This window comes from Arachis hypogaea, chromosome 6 (assembly GCF_003086295.3).
Source record: "Arachis hypogaea cultivar Tifrunner chromosome 6, arahy.Tifrunner.gnm2.J5K5, whole genome shotgun sequence".
Classification (NCBI taxonomy): domain Eukaryota; kingdom Viridiplantae; phylum Streptophyta; class Magnoliopsida; order Fabales; family Fabaceae; genus Arachis; species Arachis hypogaea.
Window position 1 is genome coordinate 5,436,319 of NC_092041.1, and position 21,874 is coordinate 5,458,192.

Here is a 21,874-nt window from a genome sequence, read left to right on the forward strand (position 1 = left end):
TAATTCCTAAATATCTTAAGACTCGGTCACCCGTCTCTGTCTAACTCTAAGTATGATCATCAAACACTTTGCCTAGAAATATATCGACAGTCAGATTTATATATACTCGATAATGAGTTAATGACAAAACTGCTAATGAAGTTAACTTCCAATGATCGGACTTGATTCAATTTTAACATGGGATCGGTTACAGAATCAAATTTGTAAGCATAACTATTAAGTTAAAATCAGATTTAACTCTTGTGAGAAGTAACCTCATAAATAAGGAAGAGGATACCTTGAGAAGGTAAATTCCTTTTTCTTAAACCCGTCAATGTAACCTAACAGAAGTATTATTTGTACCACCTTATTTGAGTAGAGGACCATTCAAGAGAAATTTATAAAATCATTGAACCTAAGGCCTCTTTGGTACCTTGTTTTCCAAGAAAAGCAAGCAAAATACATTAATTTATCTTGGCCTTGATGACCTATTAATAGCATGGCTAATCCCATCTGACCTTGCACCCTTGTGCTTGGAACGTATCAAGTATTTCCGACGAAATCAAGAACCGCAGAGAACTATGTAGTTTAACCTTCTTGATGCGGCCACAGCAAGCTCTTAGGGCAAGTTCCATCCCTTTTACAGTGACTTTAAAAAGATGCACCAGTTTTGCATCCTGAAGGCGTTTCAGGTTTCCCATCATCAGGCACAACACCACATCTGACACGTTGCAGTTGCTCAAGTTTATCTGCCAACATCATCATCATCACTATACTCAGTTAGTCATTCAAATACACTAATATATACGACCTCTTTCACCATTATTTGAGGAATAATTAACGCATGATGGGGTTGTAAAAGTGTAAATAGGAACTTCAGTTATAGAAAGCATAAGAAAATACTCACACTGGCTGTAGAAACCACGTGTTACCAGCATAGCAGGTTTTCTACGTTTAGTGTATCAGTTTGTCAATTAGCAAAGACACAAAAGATTATCTTATGAAGCATTGAGAAGCAGTAGGAGTATCATAGTGTTGGTCAATGACTCAGTCTCAAAGGAGTATCATAGTGACAAATTTGTCAATAAGATCAAACTAAAAGACAGTACATAACTTATGAATCAATAAAACCCGAGGAGTATCATTTATGTCCCTTCAGGCACATTCATTTGACTTACTTTCAGTTTGGATGCTGCATTCCTTTGTTATTAAGAAGGCAGAAATAATGTAATTGAGTATGCAAATGCCACTGACCTGCCGCAGGTTTTGTGAGTAAAAAGCAAGGGCCCAGAAACCAGAATCATCTATTTTTTCACAATGTTTTAAATCTAAATCGGCCAGTCTCTTGCAACTCAGTGCAACAGCTTTTATACCAATGCTTGTGACGTTTGAAAGCCCACGCATCTCCAGTTCCGATAATTCACCAAGATGGCTGAGATACTCCATCCCTTTGTCTGTGATCCTATTGCAATACGACACATTAAGCTTCATCAACTTCTTACATCCACTTGCAAGTGCTGCTAGCCCATCATCTCCAATATATACACATCTACAATAGACAAATGGAATGAACTAAACAAATCACTACTTGGTTTACAGTTCGTTGAAACATAAACAATTACACACGCCCACAAAGTTCAATTACCGATAGAGATCAAGTTCAGCCATTTTTCGGCAATTATAAGCAATTTGTGACAATCCAATGTCTGATATGTTTGTGCACAATCCTAACTTCAATCTTACGAGTTCTGAACACCCAGATAGGTACTTAAGTGCTGCAAGAAGACAGAACGTTGGAAATAGATTAATCAGAACTACTGCCACTCTCGAACACAATTCATACAACTAATTACAGATATAACTCTACTGAAATTTACCAATGTCATTGATGCCAGAGCAATCAGTAAGATCAAGTTCTTCAAGCAGCAAGCAACTCGATCCAAGATGATAAATACAATTCTCAGTCACCATGTCACAAGACTCTAACCTAAGACAGACAAGGTCCGGACAAGAGTCTGCTATTGTAGAGATGGCTGCATCAGTGATGGAGCGACAACAAGTCAAATCAAGTATCTTCAAACTGCCACAACCGGATACTAGGTGCAAAATACCCATGTTGGTCACACCAATACATTTGCTTAAACCAAGCTCCACTATAAACTTGCAGTTTTTCCCTATGGTCTGGAGGAAGAAGTCAGAAACTCGAACACCATCAATTCTAATTGCGCTCAGCTGCTCTAAATTCTTCAAGCAATGAACAAGAGGTCCTGAAAGTTCCTGTAGGACATGGCTAAATGTAAGTGTATAGTAAGTTTATGACGATGCACGATGCGGTATACACTTATATCATATATCACCATAAACTCACAGAGAGGCAGTATCCTGCACCTATCTGTACAAGATCCACATGTCCACTAACTAGAGATATTAAGCCAGAGGAGCTAATACAGTTGCACCGTGATACATCAATCGTCTGCAATACAAGGAAACGACGCTTGTTTAAAATTAAGGACATATATCTGTCTCTATATTCCACAGAACTCATCAGGCAAACTTCTTGACTTGTTTAAACCCAGTACTGAGACATTTTAAAACTTAGAGTGAACAAATAACTAAAGTTCACCTTAAGAAGTGGACATCCATTTTCAAGATACCGCAATCCAACATCATCCACTAAAGAGCAGCCCACCATAACAAGAACCTCTAGATATAATAGAGAAGCTATTGATCGCAAAGATTCGCTTGTAACCTGATGACAGAAGATCCCAAAAATTATTCAAAAAATCATTTTAAAAAATATAGATTTAATTTTTTTTTCTTTTTTATCCGCTGTCAAGTGCAAAAATATTTTATGTAGTAAAAATATTTTATGTAGTAATTTTAGTCATCCAATCATAACTTCACCTCTACACTCTCAGGAGTAGCAAGAATAGAACTCCATGACTGTGTAAAGCAGCAAAACATAACCAAATATAAGTGGAATAACCGAATGAGATGATGAGTTAAAACAGAAAACCATATCAGCAACTGCCATTACTGCATATACAAGCACAACAACAATACATTGTCCTTAGTCAAGAAAAAACAATAGTTTTTTCTTTCCCATTCCGATATATACGAAACCAAATGTTTTCTTCATTTATTGTAAGCATGAAAAATAAAAGCCACTTATTCAGGATGTAGCACTAGTCTTTGAAAGACATCCGAAACCCACTACCCAAGAATCCTATTTGAAAAGTTGGGAATATGACTAAAAGAATTTGGTTTGCACTCTTCGAAAAAGCTTATAGAATGTTTCAATTATAACTAGTTAACAATTTTTACTTTTACCATTAATACGAATGGTAAGGAATTAAGGATTAAGTGGTTTCTAAATAAGTGATTGCCCTATGTCGGTGATCAGCACCCATTTTTAACAACAATAACATATAACTCCCGTCACCATCATCCATCTTTGTTTCTCAATCTCTCTGTCCCTTTCATTCACCAATCTGCACATGGTGCTGTAATGTGGAACTGAGATAACTGTTTTCAACAAAGACAAAGGACTAAGTGTGAAAACTGAAAAGTCAAAACCAAAATGGATCATCTAATCAGCATATCCAATTAGTGGCTCTCAAATAAGTACTACCAATAATGTCATGGCCAAACACCTTTCCATAACTACGTAACTAACTAACTAACCTTGAGATACGATACATCGAGAACTTTCAAATAGAAGCACTTCTTGCAAAGAAGGTCAACGCCAAGATCAGAAATCTCAAAGCACCACTTCAAGCTGAGGCGCTCTAATCTGCTGCAACCAACAGCGATCCTGGCTAACCCAATATCAGTGACACCCAAGCACTTGTCCATGTTCACTTCCCTCAACCTCGTGCCGCACGAAATGGCCGCAGCCTCTCTGTCACCGAAACCCCAACAATGCGACACGTCAACGGCCTCCAACAAGGGACACGCACGAACCAGCTGTTCCAGACCCGAGTGGCCCAAACCGGTGGCTCGACTCAGCACCAGCCTCTTAAGCCCCCGAGTCCAACCGGGCGATCCCTGACTCTGCATAACCTTGACGGCTCCGTCGTCGATCCGCGGGCAGAGGGAGAGGTCAAGTTCCTGAATGTTGCGGAATTTGTGGAGCAGAGCGAGTAGGAACTCGATCCGGAGGATCCGAATGGTTGTTCGGGTGATGGATTCGACCCGGTTCAGGTGCTTGCAGACGAGTCGCCATGATTTTCGGTCGGCGTCGGAGTGGAGGTGGTGAAGGACTCGGACGAGGAGGTCCTCGGTTAAGAGGCAGAGAAGGGATTCAGACATGATTAAAAAGATAATAAGAAAAGAGAGAAGAGTGAGTGGGGTTTAGTTTAGGTGGGAACGAAGAGGAACAAGAGGCGGAGGTGGAGAAGGGGATGGAGGATGCGTTTGGAGAGTGTGGGGGAAAATGTGGAGTGTGGTTGTGACGGTTTCATTGCTTCTACGCTGCGTTTGTTCGGAAAAGAGAGGGAGTGCAGTGGGAAGAACGGAGGAGAGAAATGGTATGTTTTTCCAATTTGATCATGTCCTCTCTTGTACTACTTCATTCTATTTCTTCTCACTCCCTAATAACCATTAAGGAAGCAAATTAATCAACATAACATATAACTAAGCAACAACCCTAACTCTTCTAGCTTCTGATAAATTAGTTTCATCTTGCATGCCCCAGGGGAGGCAGCTATATTATTAGGTGTATGTTAGACAAGCCCCACATTTAAAATTAAGAGTCATCTCATCTTTATGTTATTAACAATTTTTTATATATAAAAATAAACAAACTAACCAATTTTACTTTTTCTAAAAAAAATTCAATAGTCAATAGGAAATTATTAATCACAAAGACTTTCTCTTAAAACTATCATAGGTGAGATTCTAACTTAACCTGTACACAATAGTTAAGATTTTTTATTTAAATAAATAAAATAAATATTTAATTAAAAAAATTATTATGAAAATATATTCTCCAATCTTAACTCATTTACAGAACTCGAAATAGTAATTTATGATACTATGTAATTTGTACGACCCGCTGGATAGATACTATGTATGAAATTCGACTAAATTTCTATTTTGATCACTGAAATTCACGTGATTACTCATTTTGATCCCCGAAATTTAAAATTATCTATACTGGTCCTTCAAATTCAAGTCCGGACACCAATATGGTCATTCGACTCTTTCCGACGATGACTAAGTAAACAGAGTGCTGAGATAACACCCTCCCTGTCACGCTGGATGATGAGTAAACGATGTCGTTTACCTTGGCGTCCAAACAAGTCAGAAATGAAAAATAGTGGAGGAAGAGAAGAAGAAGAATACTTTATTTTGGATCTCCATCGTTTCTTCTCCCTTCATATATAAAGCGACGACATTTCTGGCTTGTTTGGATGCCAAGGGTAAACGACATCATTTACTCATCATCCAGCGTGGCAGGAAGGGTGCCATCTCATATCAGCACTCTGTTTGCCTAGTCATCACCGAAAAGAGTCGAGGGACCACATTGGTGCCTAGACTTGAATCTGGAGGACCAATATAGATAATTTTAAATTTCAGTGACCAAAATAGGTAATTCCGTGAATTTCAGGGATCAAAATGGGAATTTAGTCACACGGAAATAGTTGCTTCAATGGAATTTTTTTTTGTAGGATAATTTCTATGTTATCTATGGTCGTGCTTAAGGCATATGGGTTGAAGTGGATTCTTCTTTTTTTTTTTTTTGAATACTATCACTGTTGTTTTCTTCTCATTTGTCTTCTTCACTTAGCAACGATTTATCTGCTTTGTGGGTATTACCCAATTGCTCGAACTCAACATACGACTTCAGGATCGACACATGAGCTTGATTCTGTCTATAAAACATTAACATTTTTAGCATAGTAGATTCATCAATCACATTCATTGATTGAAATTGTATCAGACCGAAAAATAACACCTGTATAGAATATTACTAATTCTTTTTGAAATATTTTCGTGTATGTGTTGGCATAATATATTTTTTCACTCTTCAAATGGCAACGTGCAAAAAATAATTAAAAAAATTATATTTCTATAAATAAATTTTACACCCTCAGTTGTATATGATATAACTTTACCATCAAAATATACCAAATAACTCACATTAGTTTCCATTACTCTTACAACAAAAACTAAAAAGAATTGTCACACACTGTAAATATTTTAAAGAAAGGGGTAGAAATGAAAATTTTGTTAAAAGAAGAGTGAAAGTGAGACTGAATACGAAGAGAAAAGTGAAAGTGAACTCATTTGCAAATCCGGTTAACTATTTTATATAGGAGAATAGATATTAATTTTTAAATCGTTAATTTAATAAAATAATTAAATTTTTTCAAAAATAATATTAAAATATTAATATTTCACATAATAAAGTAAACTTCTCACATTCAACGAACTGACAAAAATATCATGTCAAAATATTTCTCACTTAATTTATTATTTAAAAAAATAAAAAAATTTCTTGCATGGGCGAGATGGGCTAACAAGCCCTTTTTCCCATAACTTTGTCGAACAATGCGAGATATGAAAGAAATGAATTTAAAAAAAAATTAAACCCTTTTTGTGTAGTGCGAGAAACAAAAGGTCCACCACATCTCAGAATAATACCTCGGAGTCTCATCTTGGCACACATGTGTAATATTATTTCCATATTAAAATTTTTGAGCCACATAAAATACTTTGTTCTATTAGGACAAATCAATTGTTGTGTATCTTCAGATGATAAAAGAACTCCTACTACTAACCCGTCATTATTCACAAAATTTTCAATAAACTTTATCGCCAGCAAGATTTTTTTTGCAAATACCACCAACTACAAATTTTTTGAGAAATTATCTCCTAAATATAGTTTCTCCTCTTCATAATTTGTCTCCACAGTTGGTGTTAAAAGAATTAATTTTTAAAAAATTTGTCCACAAATATTCTAAACTTCAATAGAACCATCTTGTGTCAAGGCATAAAGATAGTTGTTGTTGAACACAATGTCACAATAAAATTGCTTATCATTAAAAAGCCCATCCAAGTTATAGAATTATAATAAACAATCTTGTTGTTAGAACTATATATGATGGTAAGAATGTAACTTGAAGGAGAGGAACAACACATTGAGATAGCTTTGATTATAAAGGTTTTTCTTAAGTATTCAGCAAACTTTGATTATAAAGGTTTTTCTTAAGTATTCAGCAAACTAAGAATATGTGACAGGGTGCAAGAATGAAAAAGGAAAAGGGTGGTAAGTTAATGATAGTGGAAGAAATGATCAAAATGCGACTCCGGAACCTGAATCACCAGAAAACATAAAAACAAAAGCTGTGGTGGACACACTAATGCCATCTGGGGGTGCTGCAAGGCCGACAGGTGATGACATGAACAGAATATACAAGTGGGTGATAGATCGGAGGGGTGCAAAGAATACCACACTTGCGTGGATTCACAATGGCGATGATGTTCAGCTGCAGCGAGCGGATCTTCAATCACTGGGATGGCGTAGAAGAGTAAGCGATACGGTAAGAGCAAACAAAAAAACTGTAATAAATTGCTATGTATGTGTTATGCATTAAAGTGCCATGAAAATGTAATACGTTTACTCTATTCAGGTGGTTGATTACTGCTGTGCCATGTTCAATACTTCGAGCAATGCAAGGTTTTGCACGCATTTTTATTGTATTCCACCGAGACTAATGGTTAGTGCAATCTTTCCTTACCCACTTAATATTAATTAATACCATAATTGCCTCGGTGAAGGATACTCTAAATTATTACTTTAGGTGTTTAACTAATGCAAAATGGGTTTACAGGCCATAATATTGACTGATGATAACATTGAACGATTTGCCGGGACGAACACTGGTTTTGTCCCTATTCTTAGCAAATTCATGGGCCGCGGGCAGCACTGGTTCGATGCGGAGAAAGCGAAAAAAGTTGATTACGTCAGTAATTTATATACTTACTAATTCACACACAAAATCTATTTTTTCATTACAAGAATATGGAAAAAATAACTATATACTAACATGCTTTATTCAACGATGAAGTGGTTTGTTCCAGTGTGCCGAGATGATCACTGGTGGCTATATGTACTCCACCGGAAGACTGATAACCTATGGGTGTTAGACTCTATGCACAATGGCCCACACTCGGAGCGCCGAGAGAAAATAGATAAATATGTAGTAAGTGAAAATAGATTTGATGATGCATATTTTTTTGGGTGTTAGGTGTTGCCTTCCATGTTTTTTTCTTCTATTTTCCTCCCTAATTTTTTCTCTCTGGCTTGTCGAAGGGCTTTCTTCTCCAAGAGTTGGCAGCAACTGTAGACCCGAATGTAGTATTCACAGCTGAGGGCTATGAATGTTGCTATGAAACAAGGCTCCAAAAACAGCCTAATGGGTAAGTCTAGAGGTGAAAACAAAGAAGGGATTAAAAAATCAACCCACACAAATTTTAATATGTTGGCACGACTTTTTGTCATTTGTGTTGCATAGGTGGGACTGTGGCGTATACGTCATTAAATGGATGGAAATATGGGATCCAAAGAGCTTGGCAGAGGATGAATTGAATATGCCTATTTGGACGACGGTTAGTGAAATCCAAAACATATGTTGATGCTTATTTGCGTATTTAATAATTGATAAATAACTCTTCTTGGATGAATTCTACTTATGCTGGCTGGATTTATATTTGCTTCTTTAGTGTATTATATACCAAACACAAATACATCTGTATGTGACCACAGGCCCAGCTGCAACAAATTCGGAAAGAAATTGTAACTGACATTCTAATTTGCAAAGACAACATCTCTAGGAGTGAGGTAGATGGTGTACTCAATGTACCATGTCGTCATGTGGAGGATAGGGGAAAGAAAAAAACTCTTGAAGATCCTTGGACGAACCCACGGACAAGATCACTGGTTCGAAGGGCAGAACTGGCTAAGAAAGCTAAACGGAACTATAAGCCATAAATTGAGATTAGAGTTGGTCGGTGTGTGTTTTTTGTTAATTTGATTTCAGGATTTAGAGGATGTTATTTTTATATACAGATGGATGTTATCGGATATAAACCAAAACCGGGTGCATCTTTTTTAAAGGAAAACCTATATTAGGTAGCAGGTTAAATATATTCACAAACAATTGATTAGGACTAGAGTTGCCATGTGTATTTACGGTTGATATGCTTGCAGAATTTAAGTGATTTTATCATGAAATATTTGCGAAAGGTTTTGGATTTGGACTGGATAAAAAAAATACAATAATTCAATATCCCAGTTAATATTTATGTATAAAAAAATTGTTTTTAAATTATTAGTTTATTTTTATACATGTTTGGCTTGTTTTTGCTCAAATCGAGAACACGTTGACTGAATTTTGAATTATCTTTCCAATATACAATTATTCATGCTTAACAGGCAGCTAAAAATATTTATGACCAAGCAATAAATGCTCGATCGTGGATGTTATTCTAATAAATTAAAGGATGTTATTGGATGTAAATAAAATACATGTCTGGATATGACTTTTTGATGTCTAATTTTTTAAATAATAAAAGAAAGACCTTACTATGTACGGATACTTTTGGATATTCAAAATTAAACTTCATGTATTGCACCACATTATCGTAATGATTAAATTATCAACTAAACATTTATTATTTTAAATATTAGTAACAAATAATAACGGTAACAAAGAGTAAAAGAATGAAGTTGAAATAAAGTTGAAGCATGGGCAAAGTACAAAGTAGTTGTTAAACTCTAATGCTTATGATATGTAGTGATGTTAAACTTCGAATCCTCCAAGAATGCTTCCTGTAAAAAAAAAATTTAAAAACAAAACAAAAGAGAAAACAATTAGTAAATGGACATGACATTAATACTATGAAAAATACACTAGGTATACATACACAATTGTTCAGCGTTATGGAATGAATTCAATAGTGATATGAAGGAGCCAGAGTGCATAGCCAAATTGTCTGTCATTTCTGAACAAGCCGGTCGCGTATCTTTGTAGGAAGTTGCCACATTTGTAGGAGATGGTTGTGCATTACCATTAGGTCCCTTAACACACAAATCATATTGAAAGATAACATCATCACTTATTATCCATTCAACCAACTTAAAATAAACAAATAACGTGAAAAGGGGGGTAGATCTCATATTTACCTTGTTGTGATTGTGAGTGTTCTTGTTTTTGCGTGCCCTCTTCTTAATAGATTTTTCCAGATCTGCCCCAAGTCTGGTGGAAGTTGTACGACCTCGCGTAGGAACACGACGTGGGCCATGTAGCTCATCCATGCTAACGGGACACTCATCATGCGTATGTGAGTAAATCGCACTTGGTACATGTGCAGCTTGATGCTCGAATTCCTTGTGTTCTCTGAGCTTCTCCCGAGCACTGTCCATGGCACCACGCAATATAGCAGCAACCTCTGGAGTAGCCACAAAATCCTGAGCGATGTTGTAAAAATCAGAACACAATTGCCTAAAAATTGTCATGCTTTCATCAGAACGGTCCATGTCAATGCTACTCTTGATGTATGTGTGTCTCCGACTAACATTCTTACTCCATCGGGATAGAATGTATTGTGAGGACACTGATGTCACACGAAAATGTAGAAGAACAGCAAGACTGTGGCAGCATAGAATACCATTCGATTGGAACATAAAGCAATCACATTGAACGTCTGATAATTGCGAGCAATACACGACTTGGTATCTGCTGTACACTGACATGTCAAACACCATCTTTTGTTGGTCAACTTCACAAACTATACTTGTGCCATGATGGTTGATTAAGGAGATGTCACAATCGGCCTTTTTTATAAATTGATCCTGAACGTCTCGAAACATGGAGTTTGTATATTCTCTCTGGAACTGCTTCTCTATTGGTGAGCTGGAAACACAAGGGATAATACCCCTTAAATCAGCAGCGTCACACTCAAGCTCCTTTTGCTCCTTGTCTATAACACAGTTTTGGTATTGGCGAACAAATTGCAACAAAGAGCTCTTACTATTTAAGTACTTATCAAAAACTGAATGCATGCTCTCACTACGCTGTGTGCTCCTCATGCCAGCCCAGAATTCATCCTTGAAAAATACTGGCACCCACATGTGTCGGTCAGCAAACATATCTGCAAATGAACAGGAAAAACCAAAAAATGCAAAAAAAACAAAAATAGCATCGGTTAACCTCTAAGTGCAACATCCATAATGACTATAAAATAACATCTATACAGTAGCCACACAGAGGCAGCAAGGAACCAGAAGATTATACTACCATTTAGCCACCTAGAATTGTGGAGGTCATACTCTTCAATAAAATCGTGCCAATCTCTCTCAAATGAGTCCTTAGATTTGGATTCAAACACAATCCTCTTCATGCATGTGATGAGCTGATCGAAATGACGGTAACCTACCAGCTTGTTTGGTATCTTGTTTAGGATATGCCATATGCACCATCTATGGCGTGTGTGTGGTAATGTGGTCTCTAATGCAGAACGCATCTGCAGTGATTGGTCTGTTATAACACATATGGGGGCCTTACCCATACACTTCAACCAAGTACGAAAAAGCCATTCGAATGTACGAGTGTCCTCATTCCGCAATAATGCGCACCCAAGAAGCGTAGACATCCCATGGTGGTTGACACCTACGAAAGACCCAAACGGCATGTCGTACCTAAAAAATAAAAATATAAAAACATGATATGTAGGTGGAAACTCCAAATGCCGTGGATGGAAAAAAGTCTAATTAAGTACAACAGAAAAATAATAATTCCATACCTATTAGTCTTATAAGTAATGTCAAACGTCACGACATCACCAAAATATTCTCATGCAGCTCTACACCGAGCATCGGCCCAAAACACATTTCTAATGCTATGGTTTTCATCCACATCTATTTCAAAGAAAAAGTTTGGATTGAGCTCCTTCATCCGTGAGAAGTGCTTAAGTAACTCTTTTGGATCCGTCTCATCCCCGGAAATGCGTAAGTGACGACTAATGTAATTTCTAACATCCTTCTCTGTAAAGGTGAGGTTGGCAGGGCCACCGACTGCATTGGCTAGTGCCTGGTACGTCTTACTCGGTCTAATGCCAGCTTGGTCATTTTGCTGTATCAGGTCCTTCACATGCATACTTAGCTGACGGTTTGCTGAGAACATTCCAGATAGCTTCGGATTAAGCGGGTGTGAGTGAGATACCTCTACTCGAGAAATTCTCCACTGCCCTGTCATTTTATCTAATGCCAAATAGCAACGGGCTTTGCAGTTTGTTGAGGCCACTGTTTTCCTTCTCCGGGGTGCCTTTACACGGGATGTGCGGTATCCATCTCTGTTACAATGCAAAGCTTGATTAACAACCACCCTCTGATCGTTTATGGTCTCCCAGCCGGTGGTTCTTATTTTGACGACAAATCCAGTTCTAGCCGCATATCGGTAATAATATGCACGCGCATCTTCTAATGTGCCGAAGCACATTCCCACCTCGGGATCTACCTCCTCGTCACCAATGGCTTGGTTTATGACCTGGAAAAAAAAACAAAGAAAGAAAAAAAAACAAATGAAACTCTACATAATAGTTAACTATACAAAAGTGGCTAATTTCACTATCGAGTATAACAAATAAAACACAATACTATACTTTTAGGTCCTAATTTCGTTTTATTATGTATGTTAACGTAGATGTTAACTTCATGTAATTATTTTTGGATTTACGTATATTTTTTATTTTTTATTTAAATTCTCTAGAATATTTTAAGTAATTTAAAATTAAATATTATAAAAAAGTTATTGTTCATCAAAATACTTATTTCTATGATTTATCTCTCATTTAAATTAAAACACAGACAAGAGGATGAAAACATCTATGTCCTAACGTTTCTTTTGGAGAACAGGCGCAAGGGTTGCTTATGTGTTCCAATAATAATAATAATAATAATAATAATAGTAATAATAATAATAATAATAATGATAATGATAATAATAATAAAAGATATCAATTATCAAAGGCATAAACGACAAAAAAAGGCATATTTATGAAAATGAAAGAGGAATAAGGCGGAAGACATAGTAGGGACCATAGCTTCTATTTCTCCAGATTTTGTTTTAAAATCTTTCAAATAAATTTTCTCTGAAAAGCATTTTATTTTAAATAGTTAGATTATAGAATAAGTCCAAAGTTGTTTTTCAATATTTTTATTAACTCGAATTTTGATTTAAAAAATTATTTTGAAATTCTTTGGCAAAATTAAAGGTAAAATTTACAATTTGAGAATTGAATGAAATTCTAAATTAATTAGAATATCAATAAATGCTATGTGTACGAAAGCGTGATGATATATGATAGTCTTGGTTATATTGTTTGTGATGATGCTAAAACTTATTTGTCGGTGCAAATATTTTTTTTTTTGAGATAAATAGCAAACAAATAATGATCAAGAATGTTATGCATATAACTAAAGTGCTAAAAAATACATAAAAAAAATAATCCAAGTTATTACCATACCTCATTAGAGCTAGTGTAGTTTTCTATATTCTCAGAAATTGATTGACTGGCAACAATTTCATTGGGTGAGTTCGTTTGTTGTATAAATTCTTCAGCACCTTCTGCCATAGGTACTGTATTAAGGTCGAAATCAATTGCCATACAAATTACAATGATAAAAATAATTTCTTGTAAAATTTCTTGGCTTATACACTATTGTGCTTGCAATGGTGTTATTCTTGTGATTTTTGAATGAATATGATTGAATTAACATAAAGTATATATTAGGATAGGTTTCATGTTTCATATCCCCAATAATTGATGATAAATACCATAACGGACAAAGAATCAATTGCAATTATTTAATATAATTGATATTATAATTACCGTTCTTAAATATAATTATTATTAATCTTTATTGTATTTTTATATATAAAAATCAAATTATAAAAAGGAATATTAAGTATTGATTACAATAGTGCCTAATAAAAAGGATATGATTTTCTAATTAATATCATTAATTAGCAGATTTGATAAGAACGGTGATAAGTAGAATGAACGGTGATAAGTAGAATGATAAGAGGGTGAAGTAAAAAATAAAATTGTTATTAAGTGATATAAATGAAGTAAAATACGGAAAGTTTTGGCTGATTATGGCTGAAAAATTTTGGTTACCAAACTTTTTCCTACAACAATTGATTGTTTTTTAGTTTTACAAAACTTAATTTTCCTTTTTTTATGTATTTTACTATTTTACAATAATTTAATTTTCCTCCTTTTATGTATTTTACAAATAATTGTGTAAATTTTGATTTAAAAAAAATATGAATAAAGACGATAAAAATATATTATAATATTTAAAGTTTAAACACAAATTTTGAAAGATTAAAGATAACATAAGAGTATTATATTAAAAATTAACTATTATATATTCATATTATTTTAAATATTTTTAATTTATATTTTATATATTAATATATATTTAATTGATTTGGTGATTAATTTTTTTAAATATAGGATTATAACAAGATTTGTATCCGTTCAAAAATTGATATATTACTTGTAAATTTAATCTAATAAATAATAATTGCTATGCTTTTGTAATTGAATAAATATTCACAATAGTTTTTGAAATTCAATTGTTATCCAATTTAGTCTTCTATTTTAATAAATAATCAACTTAATCTCCTAAACTCAAACGTACATTTCTGTTAATCTCTTGGAAAAATTTCGAACCAGACACTTTAGTTCTCAACTAAAATTAATTACTCGATTGGTCCCTAATAATTAACTCAATCAGTCATTTATGTCTTTTGCTCTGTTAACTCTAACGAAGGACAAAATAGTCCCTGACAATTCTAACAGGTGACAAAATAGTCCCTGACCCCCTCTGTTCGGAAACGACACTGTCCTCCCCCAATTTTTATCATATCTTGCATAACTTTAAAAGTCTAACACTGCAATTTCAAGTTACACAATGCATACTCTGCAACTTCAATGTTCACAAGAACAAAAAACCTCAATTTGTTTTCAACCAATTCATACTCAGGAAACTAATGACTATGTCTATCAAGTATTTGTCATATTCGATGGATTCCATGAATCTAGACAGCAAGTCCGACTTATTAAGACCCGTCGTTGTCGTCGCCATCTCCCTCCTCCTCTGTCCTATCATATCCATGGCTACATTGTCCACCACTCTGATAGCTTCTTTCAACTTCTTCTCCGAACCAATGTTCAGTAATCGCTTAAGTTTTCATATGAGCGGCGACAGCGACATTGCTTGCTATACTGATATCTTGGATGCGAGATCGAAGTTGTTTGTCAGCTTGGACTTCGGGAGAGAAGGAATGAAACACTCGGGGTCCATTCCAAATGAGAATTTGCATATGATGTCGAAGGAGAATCTTCTCATGATGTCCTAATGTCTAACAATCTATATTGCTTGTCGGTGAGTGGAGAAAGACATGCTCTTAAGATAGTTGTGGAACTTGATCTTGAGAATGTGATGGACGTTGTCGAGGTTAGAGGTGATGTTGTTATCGAGGACGTGGATGTAGATGCTTCTGGTGGATGAAGTGCGGATGAGGTGGGTATACCAGTCACAGAGATTTAAGAAGTGTGTGGTCCATGACATGTTGAGGTAGGTGCAACACGCGTGGCAGTTATGCCATGACTTGATCTTGGAGTTGAAGATGAGGAAGGAAAAGATAGATAAGTTGAAGAGGAGGAAGGAAAAGATAGAGAAGAAGACTGTGAAGGTAAAGAATGAGAGTATGAATGTTAGGGTTATGCGAGGTACGATGGAAATTGGGGAAGAATGGTGTCGTTTCCGAACAAAGGGGATCAGGGATCATTTTATCTCCTGTTAGAGTTATCAGTGACCATTTTGTCCTCCGTTAGAATTGTTAGGGACTATTTTATACTCCGTTAGAGTTGACGGAACAAAGGACTTAAGTAACTGATAGAGTTAATTGTTATGGATCAATCGAGTAATTAATTTTAGTTGAAAACTAAAGTGTTTAATCTAAAATTCTTTGGAGACTAAAATGGATAAATACTCTTAAAATTATGTATAACGTACCATTCTTGTATGTATAGATTTTTTATCTTTTAATTATGTTAACAATTATAAAAAAATATTTTTACCAAAATATTTCATGTGTTATTTGTTTATCAATATTTAGTTACATTAAACCAATCACAAACTCCTGTAATACTATAAGAAAAGGAATTTATTATCACTGCAAGTGAATGCTCTTTTTCTCTATTTACAATAAAATATTTTAGTTTATAAAAATATAAATATTTAATATAATTTAAAAATTTAAATATCTTGCATCAAATTCGTTTTTATTTTATATAATTTTTTTAAATTTAATATTTACTCAATTATAAAATTTCTATTAACATTATGTAATAAATTTTAGGGTGAATCTAAGCACAGATTTCATTTAACTAATGATACATTCTATTCCGGTCCAATCTACAAGCGATTTGGATCTAGATACGGGTAGTTGACCTGGTGGGTCAGACGACCAGAGTTAGGAGGTAACCCGCAAGTAGACCCACTCGAGTACGGACTATAAAGGAAAAGAGATCTACCCCTTTCTAAAAGTACGTTACCTTAATCCTAATCGAAATTCTTGCAGGTGGCCCCTACTCGCTGACCAACCAATACCTTCCAGCATCCTAGCTCGTGTCCAAGTCCAACCCCTTTGAGTCAGCTCCAATACCAATTCAACCCGATCCACCGGACGCTCGAACAAAGAGACACACTCTTTATTTTAAATGAATAATACTAAAAAATTAATAATAACTAATAACATACCATGTAATATTATTAAATCTTTTTTTCTATAATAAGTTTTCAATAGTTGACATATATTTTATTTAAAAATTAACAATATAAATGAGCAAAAATTTTTTTCATAATATTATAATAAATAATTTTCATCTAAATTTTGAAGTTTTCTAGTGGACTCTATATTAAAAAAATATAATATTTACATTTCTAAAAAAATTATTAAACACAAATAAGATAGTATTTTCTTAATTTTTTACTCTTAAAAATTTATTTTTCTTTGTTTCTGGCATCCAATAATTTCCCATATTGTTAAAAAACTTGCACGGAGAATTTTCGAAAACAATAACAGCCTAAAAATCTTGACTATAGCCCAACATATAATCCCAATCAATAATTAAAACAACTCCAATAAAATTAATTTTAAATTTCTCTTTTGACTTTTATTTTAATTGAAATAATTTAAAATTAAATTTTATATTAGATATTATTTTTGAAATAATACTAATATTAATAAAGAGATATCATATTATTTTTAAAAAATTAATAAAATATTTTTACTTGTATAATTTATTAAACTCTCATTAAATAAATATTACAATAATATTATTAAAATATTGTAACAAAAATTTAATTAAAATATATTCAAATAAATTAAATATTTTAATTTTTTTAATTTAAATACACAAAATTTTAAATCTTTACATTTTTTAAATTATTAATTTTATAATTTTATAATATTATTTTAGTTAAATTTTTATAATTTAATTAAAATTATTTAAAATAATTAAAAATAATTTAAGTATAAATTAAAATAAAATTAAAGTATTGAAATGACAAATTTTATATTAAATTTTAAATAAAAATTTTCGTGTCATTCAAATTATCTCCTCCAATACACACATTTACCGTACACACCCAGTAATAAACGGATCTAACTATCCTTTGTAAGGTGCCACGAATTTGTGAGGGACGCCATAAAATCCACCTATGATTGTATATATATTATTTTAATGTGTAATTTACGCAAACAATTAATTTAGTTAGACTAATAGAATAAAAATGAAATGATGTGATAAACCATGGATTTCTTGCAAAACTTGACAAAGAGTTGGAGCCAGTAGGAATCTGATTAAATAAGAAGGAACAAAAGATAACACATTAACACTTAGCTGAAGAGTAGGTATAGAAGCTCAGATAGATGTGGATAATTCCATTCCCGGACCTTGGAAAAGGCCTCATAATGAGCTGGGATTCACATTTATCATCATTGCCATACACAAAATTAAACTTGCTAAATCTGAACAAAATTGACCTCATAATCACAGGAACAATCATATAACCAGCAAACCAAGTAATGAAAGTGCTGCATTTGGTGGCATACGGTATTGACACCCTGCATTTATAAACACCGAGCACTGCTAGGGTTACACGGGAAAGCCGGTGTGAGAAAAACCTGTTTCACCCTTTTTTGGGATTTTGGGCCTTGTTTAGACCATTTTGGGCCTTATTTCAATTCCATCAACAATAAGCCCACCTTTCAAGTGGACGCCTTTGACCTCCTTGAGGCCCATTTTTACAACCTCTTTATCCAGCCCAGTATAGAAGCTCCCCAACTCAATCTCCAACCATTCTTCATGTGTGTGTGAGGGGCGTCGTATATAAACAGTTCCATGTGATTTGTAATTGGGAAGTTCAACAGACACGTGTGATGGTAAAGAGTCCAAGCCATAGGCACGATCAGCTATTTTCACTTTCAGATACGCACCGTATAATGTTTTGGGAGATAACATTCCAGTGCTTATGCTGCCATTCATTTCTAGCCAGCAAATCGTTCTTAGTTCAGCAGCTTCTTCAAACCTATTAATTAATATGCTTAATTATAAATATGATAATAATTAGGATTATAAATAAATCATATGTGCTCAAACCTTGAGCCTTCAACTGGTTTCCAGGACCAATATAGAGGGCACTTTCCCCATGCAATTGAAAGCTCCCTTGCACTCAACTGGTAGCATATTTTTCCTGAATTTTTTTCAATCCAGAATATCTGTTTTAAAAAAATTATTAGCTAACACGTGTCCTGAAAATACAAGTTAAAATTGCTAACAATAGAAAATTTTAAATAATTTACTTTAATAAATACAAAATTTAAACTTAGTAATTTATTTCTTTACAAGAATAAATTAAAATTTACTTCGAAGATTGACTTGAGCAACCACAGGTGATAGAGCAAATATGAATTTAGTCTTTAAGAAATTCATATTTGCTCCACCGCCTGAAGATCCTAAAGCAACCTTGAGGTAATTAACAATAATTATTGCGTCGCTTTGCATTATGTGTCCTACTTACCAGAATTACAAATATAAACTACAAGTGTTGGTTGACACATTGCTCATAGAATATTACATTGTTGTGCAAATTCATTATCAAAATCTCATTTATTAATGTGTGTAGAGATTATTATTAAGCAACAACTTTTTAGTCAGCTTTGATAACAAAATATTGGTTGGAAATGCCACCTTTTTCAGGGGTCAACGACCCATGTAGACACTGCTGCCAGATAAGCATAATGCTTGAGTTACCAACAACAACAACAACCCAATCAACAAAAGAAAAAGGTGAGTGTGAGGAAGATGCCTGCTTCTATCTCATTCATATAATAATAAACCATTAAAGCATAGCCTCTTGTAGCTTGAACAATATATATATATATATATATATTTGTGTACTCTATATTAGCAAATCATTAAGAATTAGGTTAATAAAAAAAAAACTTTGATGTAGTATATCTTTTATGAAACTGTAAGTAGTGTAACATTTTGCATTGTTGTAAACAATCTTCAAATGTATTATAAAGTTATATTAGTTAGCAAATTGTGCCCCGAAAAAATAATAAATTGCATTGTTTGCAATAAGAACAATTATTTTACAAATTTTTAACACAGACTGTATATCATAAAATTTAAAAAACACAGGCACACCAACAAATTTAAAAACACAAAGACTATCATTCATCATTGGTCTTTCCCGTATAGTCTAAGTTAAAATTAAAATAATTATCCCAAGGATAGAGATCATACATGCCATCCATGTGAAAAATAAAAATGAAAGGATAAAATATATTTTTATTGTTAAAATTTATTTTTTTAAATATTTATAACGTTTAATTTTATTTAATTTTATTTTTATATTTTTAATTTATTTAATTTTGTTCTTAACATTTTAGATTTATTTTAAAATTATTCCTAAATGTTTTTAATTTTGTTCCTAATATTTTAAATACAATTAATATCCAAAAAATAATTTTGGTACAAACCAAAAATATTAGAAATAACATTAAATACAATTAATATTAGAAGTATTTTAAAAAAATCATAAACATTAAAGACTAAAAAACATACTTTACTCAAAATTAAAATAAAAAGGTGAATGCAGTAAGGGCCCCATTTGGGTTGTTACATGCTTTCCTTTATATTTATTTATTTTCACAATGATCAGCAATGTGCCTACAAGACACCATTAAATTGGACAAAGTTAAAGCATCAATCAAACTTCATTTTTCCAATTTAGTCATGTTTTGAAAGGTTTCATCGCGTTTAATTAATCACCTGCTTTTTTCTGTTATTAGTGATTGAATGTGAAAGCAGTGTGCGTGACACTGCCTTAATAATATAAATTTTAACTATGTTATTAGAATGATCAAAATCATTTACTTTATAAAATATATATTAGAATATAAATTATATATTAAAATAAATTAAACAACATATTTATTTATAGATAAATATATAATAACTAATTTTAATATAAAATAATATTTTTATATAGTTATAGTTGTTAAATGTTATAAACTTTTATGAATATTGTCTACTACTCGTTGAATATCAATGACTTTGACATTGCGAGAACATGATTGAGACATTTGGAGACACATAGCAAGTTCGCAGGTTATCCCCAAAATTCTCGATCGGTAGAGTTATTCATAAATCTAACAAGTTGTATTTATAGGAACATGATATTTATTTTAAACATGATCACATAAATTTTTTTTTTTGAAAACTCAGGTGAAGTCGGTTTTACGTGAAGTTGATACTTGAAAATTATTGGATAAAAAGTTAGTCAAATCAGTCAAATCATCTAACGGCTCTCAATATCAACTTCACGTAAAGTCAACATCACCTTAATTTTTCCTTTTTTTTTATTATTATGTGTTTGTATGAATTTATAACAAAAAAAATCATATTATCAAAATAAAAGAGCAATATTCATTCTCTATTTATATATATAGATAAAAATAGATCTCATCAATTTTATGTATGCAACACATACTTAATTATGTCTTATAGTTTGTACAATTGTTTAGGATTACTCTTTTCAATAGTGAATAATGGTGCTACTATGAAAAATACTAATGAAAGAGTAGATTTGACGAAAAATTACCTTGTTACCGCCATCAATTAGTTGTGGTCTACATAACGTGACAAACACGTGCTTCTTATTAGAGGAGCACGACAATGAAGGATTCACGATCCTTGAAACAATTTCTTGACAATCAAGTGGCAAAAACTTTTCCCACACACAGTCTGAATCAGCCATTGACTGCAACGTCGTTGAAACCAGGCACAAACTACACGCATCTTGTGGGGATGCAAACGATAAAATGTGTGCAAAACAATCCTCTGGCACGCGTTCCATTATTCAGATCAACACCCCTTAATTTTTGTTAACCCTTACCAAACCGGAGCAATCAGATGTTTATATTATGGGAGAGACAGATCAAGATTTTCAAAAGGCAGTGTTCGCTGCTTCAGTTCCTCCACAAATTAAACGGCAAGTTCTACTACATACTATATATATAGTACTTAACTTGGGATATGGTCCAAGTCCAACTATATCATATATAACGCTACTATGTCGACATTCTTTTTGGGTCTGTGTTAACATGTAGCCGTAATATGAGCACATCTTATACAGGGAGTAGTACTACTATCTTTTTTTTAATGAAAGTTAGGAACGAGACTCGAACTCGCAACTTCTAGGTGAGTATGAGGAGACTATGTGATTTGAGATATAGCT

General features: G+C 33.4%; 3 protein-coding genes and 1 non-coding gene across 8 annotated transcripts; all 4 read right to left on the bottom strand.

The window, feature by feature from the left end:
* Window positions 1-240: 240 nt before the first annotated feature.
* Window positions 241-4,662, bottom strand: LOC112695563 (F-box/LRR-repeat protein 3). 5 transcript variants are annotated; one of them, XM_025747944.3, is made up of 9 exons: window positions 3,664-4,596; window positions 2,884-2,922; window positions 2,603-2,728; window positions 2,348-2,452; window positions 1,857-2,256; window positions 1,625-1,754; window positions 1,234-1,528; window positions 887-927; window positions 241-728 (listed from the first exon to the last, which is right to left on the bottom strand). In XM_025747944.3, the coding sequence occupies exons 1-9, from the start codon at window positions 4,288-4,290 to the stop codon at window positions 725-727; spliced, it is 1,767 nt and encodes a 588-aa protein (XP_025603729.1). In that variant the 5' UTR covers window positions 4,291-4,596; the 3' UTR covers window positions 241-724. The 5 variants fall into 5 exon arrangements, with proteins under 5 accessions (XP_025603729.1, XP_025603726.1, XP_025603728.1 ...); XM_025747941.3 differs by lacking the exon at window positions 887-927; XM_025747943.3 differs by lacking the exon at window positions 887-927 and having other exon boundaries at window positions 1,158-1,528.
* Window positions 4,663-9,763: 5,101 nt separating this feature from the next.
* Window positions 9,764-11,679, bottom strand: LOC112805204 (protein FAR-RED IMPAIRED RESPONSE 1-like). Its single transcript, XM_025847610.1, has 3 exons — window positions 11,286-11,679; window positions 10,172-11,139; window positions 9,764-9,817 (listed from the first exon to the last, which is right to left on the bottom strand). The coding sequence occupies exons 1-3, from the start codon at window positions 11,677-11,679 to the stop codon at window positions 9,764-9,766; spliced, it is 1,416 nt and encodes a 471-aa protein (XP_025703395.1).
* Window positions 11,680-17,906: 6,227 nt separating this feature from the next.
* Window positions 17,907-21,642, bottom strand: LOC112695565 (F-box protein PP2-B15-like). Its single transcript, XM_025747946.2, has 3 exons — window positions 21,239-21,642; window positions 18,727-18,845; window positions 17,907-18,655 (listed from the first exon to the last, which is right to left on the bottom strand). Exons 1-3 carry the CDS (start codon window positions 21,491-21,493, stop codon window positions 18,286-18,288), a joined length of 744 nt encoding a protein of 247 aa, XP_025603731.1. The 5' UTR covers window positions 21,494-21,642; the 3' UTR covers window positions 17,907-18,285.
* Window positions 17,979-18,076, bottom strand: LOC112700640 (small nucleolar RNA snoR69Y). Its single transcript, XR_003153545.1, has one exon. It is a non-coding gene; the product is annotated as a small nucleolar RNA snoR69Y (small nucleolar RNA).
* Window positions 21,643-21,874: the final 232 nt, after the last annotated feature.

Excerpts from the sequence above, each read along its gene's own strand:
- LOC112695563 (XM_025747941.3), bottom strand. The coding sequence starts at position 4,290 with ATGTCTGAATCCCTTCTCTGCCTCTTAACCGAGGACCTCCTCGTCCGA. Across the intron at positions 2,729-2,883 it reads CTACTCCTGAGAGTGTAGAG|GTTACAAGCGAATCTTTGCG; the intron begins GTGAAGTTATGA and ends TTCTGTCATCAG. Across the intron at positions 2,453-2,602 it reads ATGGATGTCCACTTCTTAAG|ACGATTGATGTATCACGGTG; the intron begins GTGAACTTTAGT and ends CTTGTATTGCAG.
- LOC112805204 (XM_025847610.1), bottom strand. The coding sequence starts at position 11,679 with ATGCCGTTTGGGTCTTTCGTAGGTGTCAACCACCATGGGATGTCTACG. Across the intron at positions 11,140-11,285 it reads CAATTCTAGGTGGCTAAATG|ATATGTTTGCTGACCGACAC; the intron begins GTAGTATAATCT and ends GTTCATTTGCAG. Across the intron at positions 9,818-10,171 it reads ACACTCACAATCACAACAAG|GAAGCATTCTTGGAGGATTC; the intron begins GTAAATATGAGA and ends TTTTTTTTACAG.
- LOC112695565 (XM_025747946.2), bottom strand. The coding sequence starts at position 21,493 with ATGGAACGCGTGCCAGAGGATTGTTTTGCACACATTTTATCGTTTGCA. Across the intron at positions 18,846-21,238 it reads TAATTGATGGCGGTAACAAG|ATATTCTGGATTGAAAAAAA; the intron begins GTAATTTTTCGT and ends TTTTTAAAACAG. Across the intron at positions 18,656-18,726 it reads AAACCAGTTGAAGGCTCAAG|GTTTGAAGAAGCTGCTGAAC; the intron begins GTTTGAGCACAT and ends ATTAATTAATAG.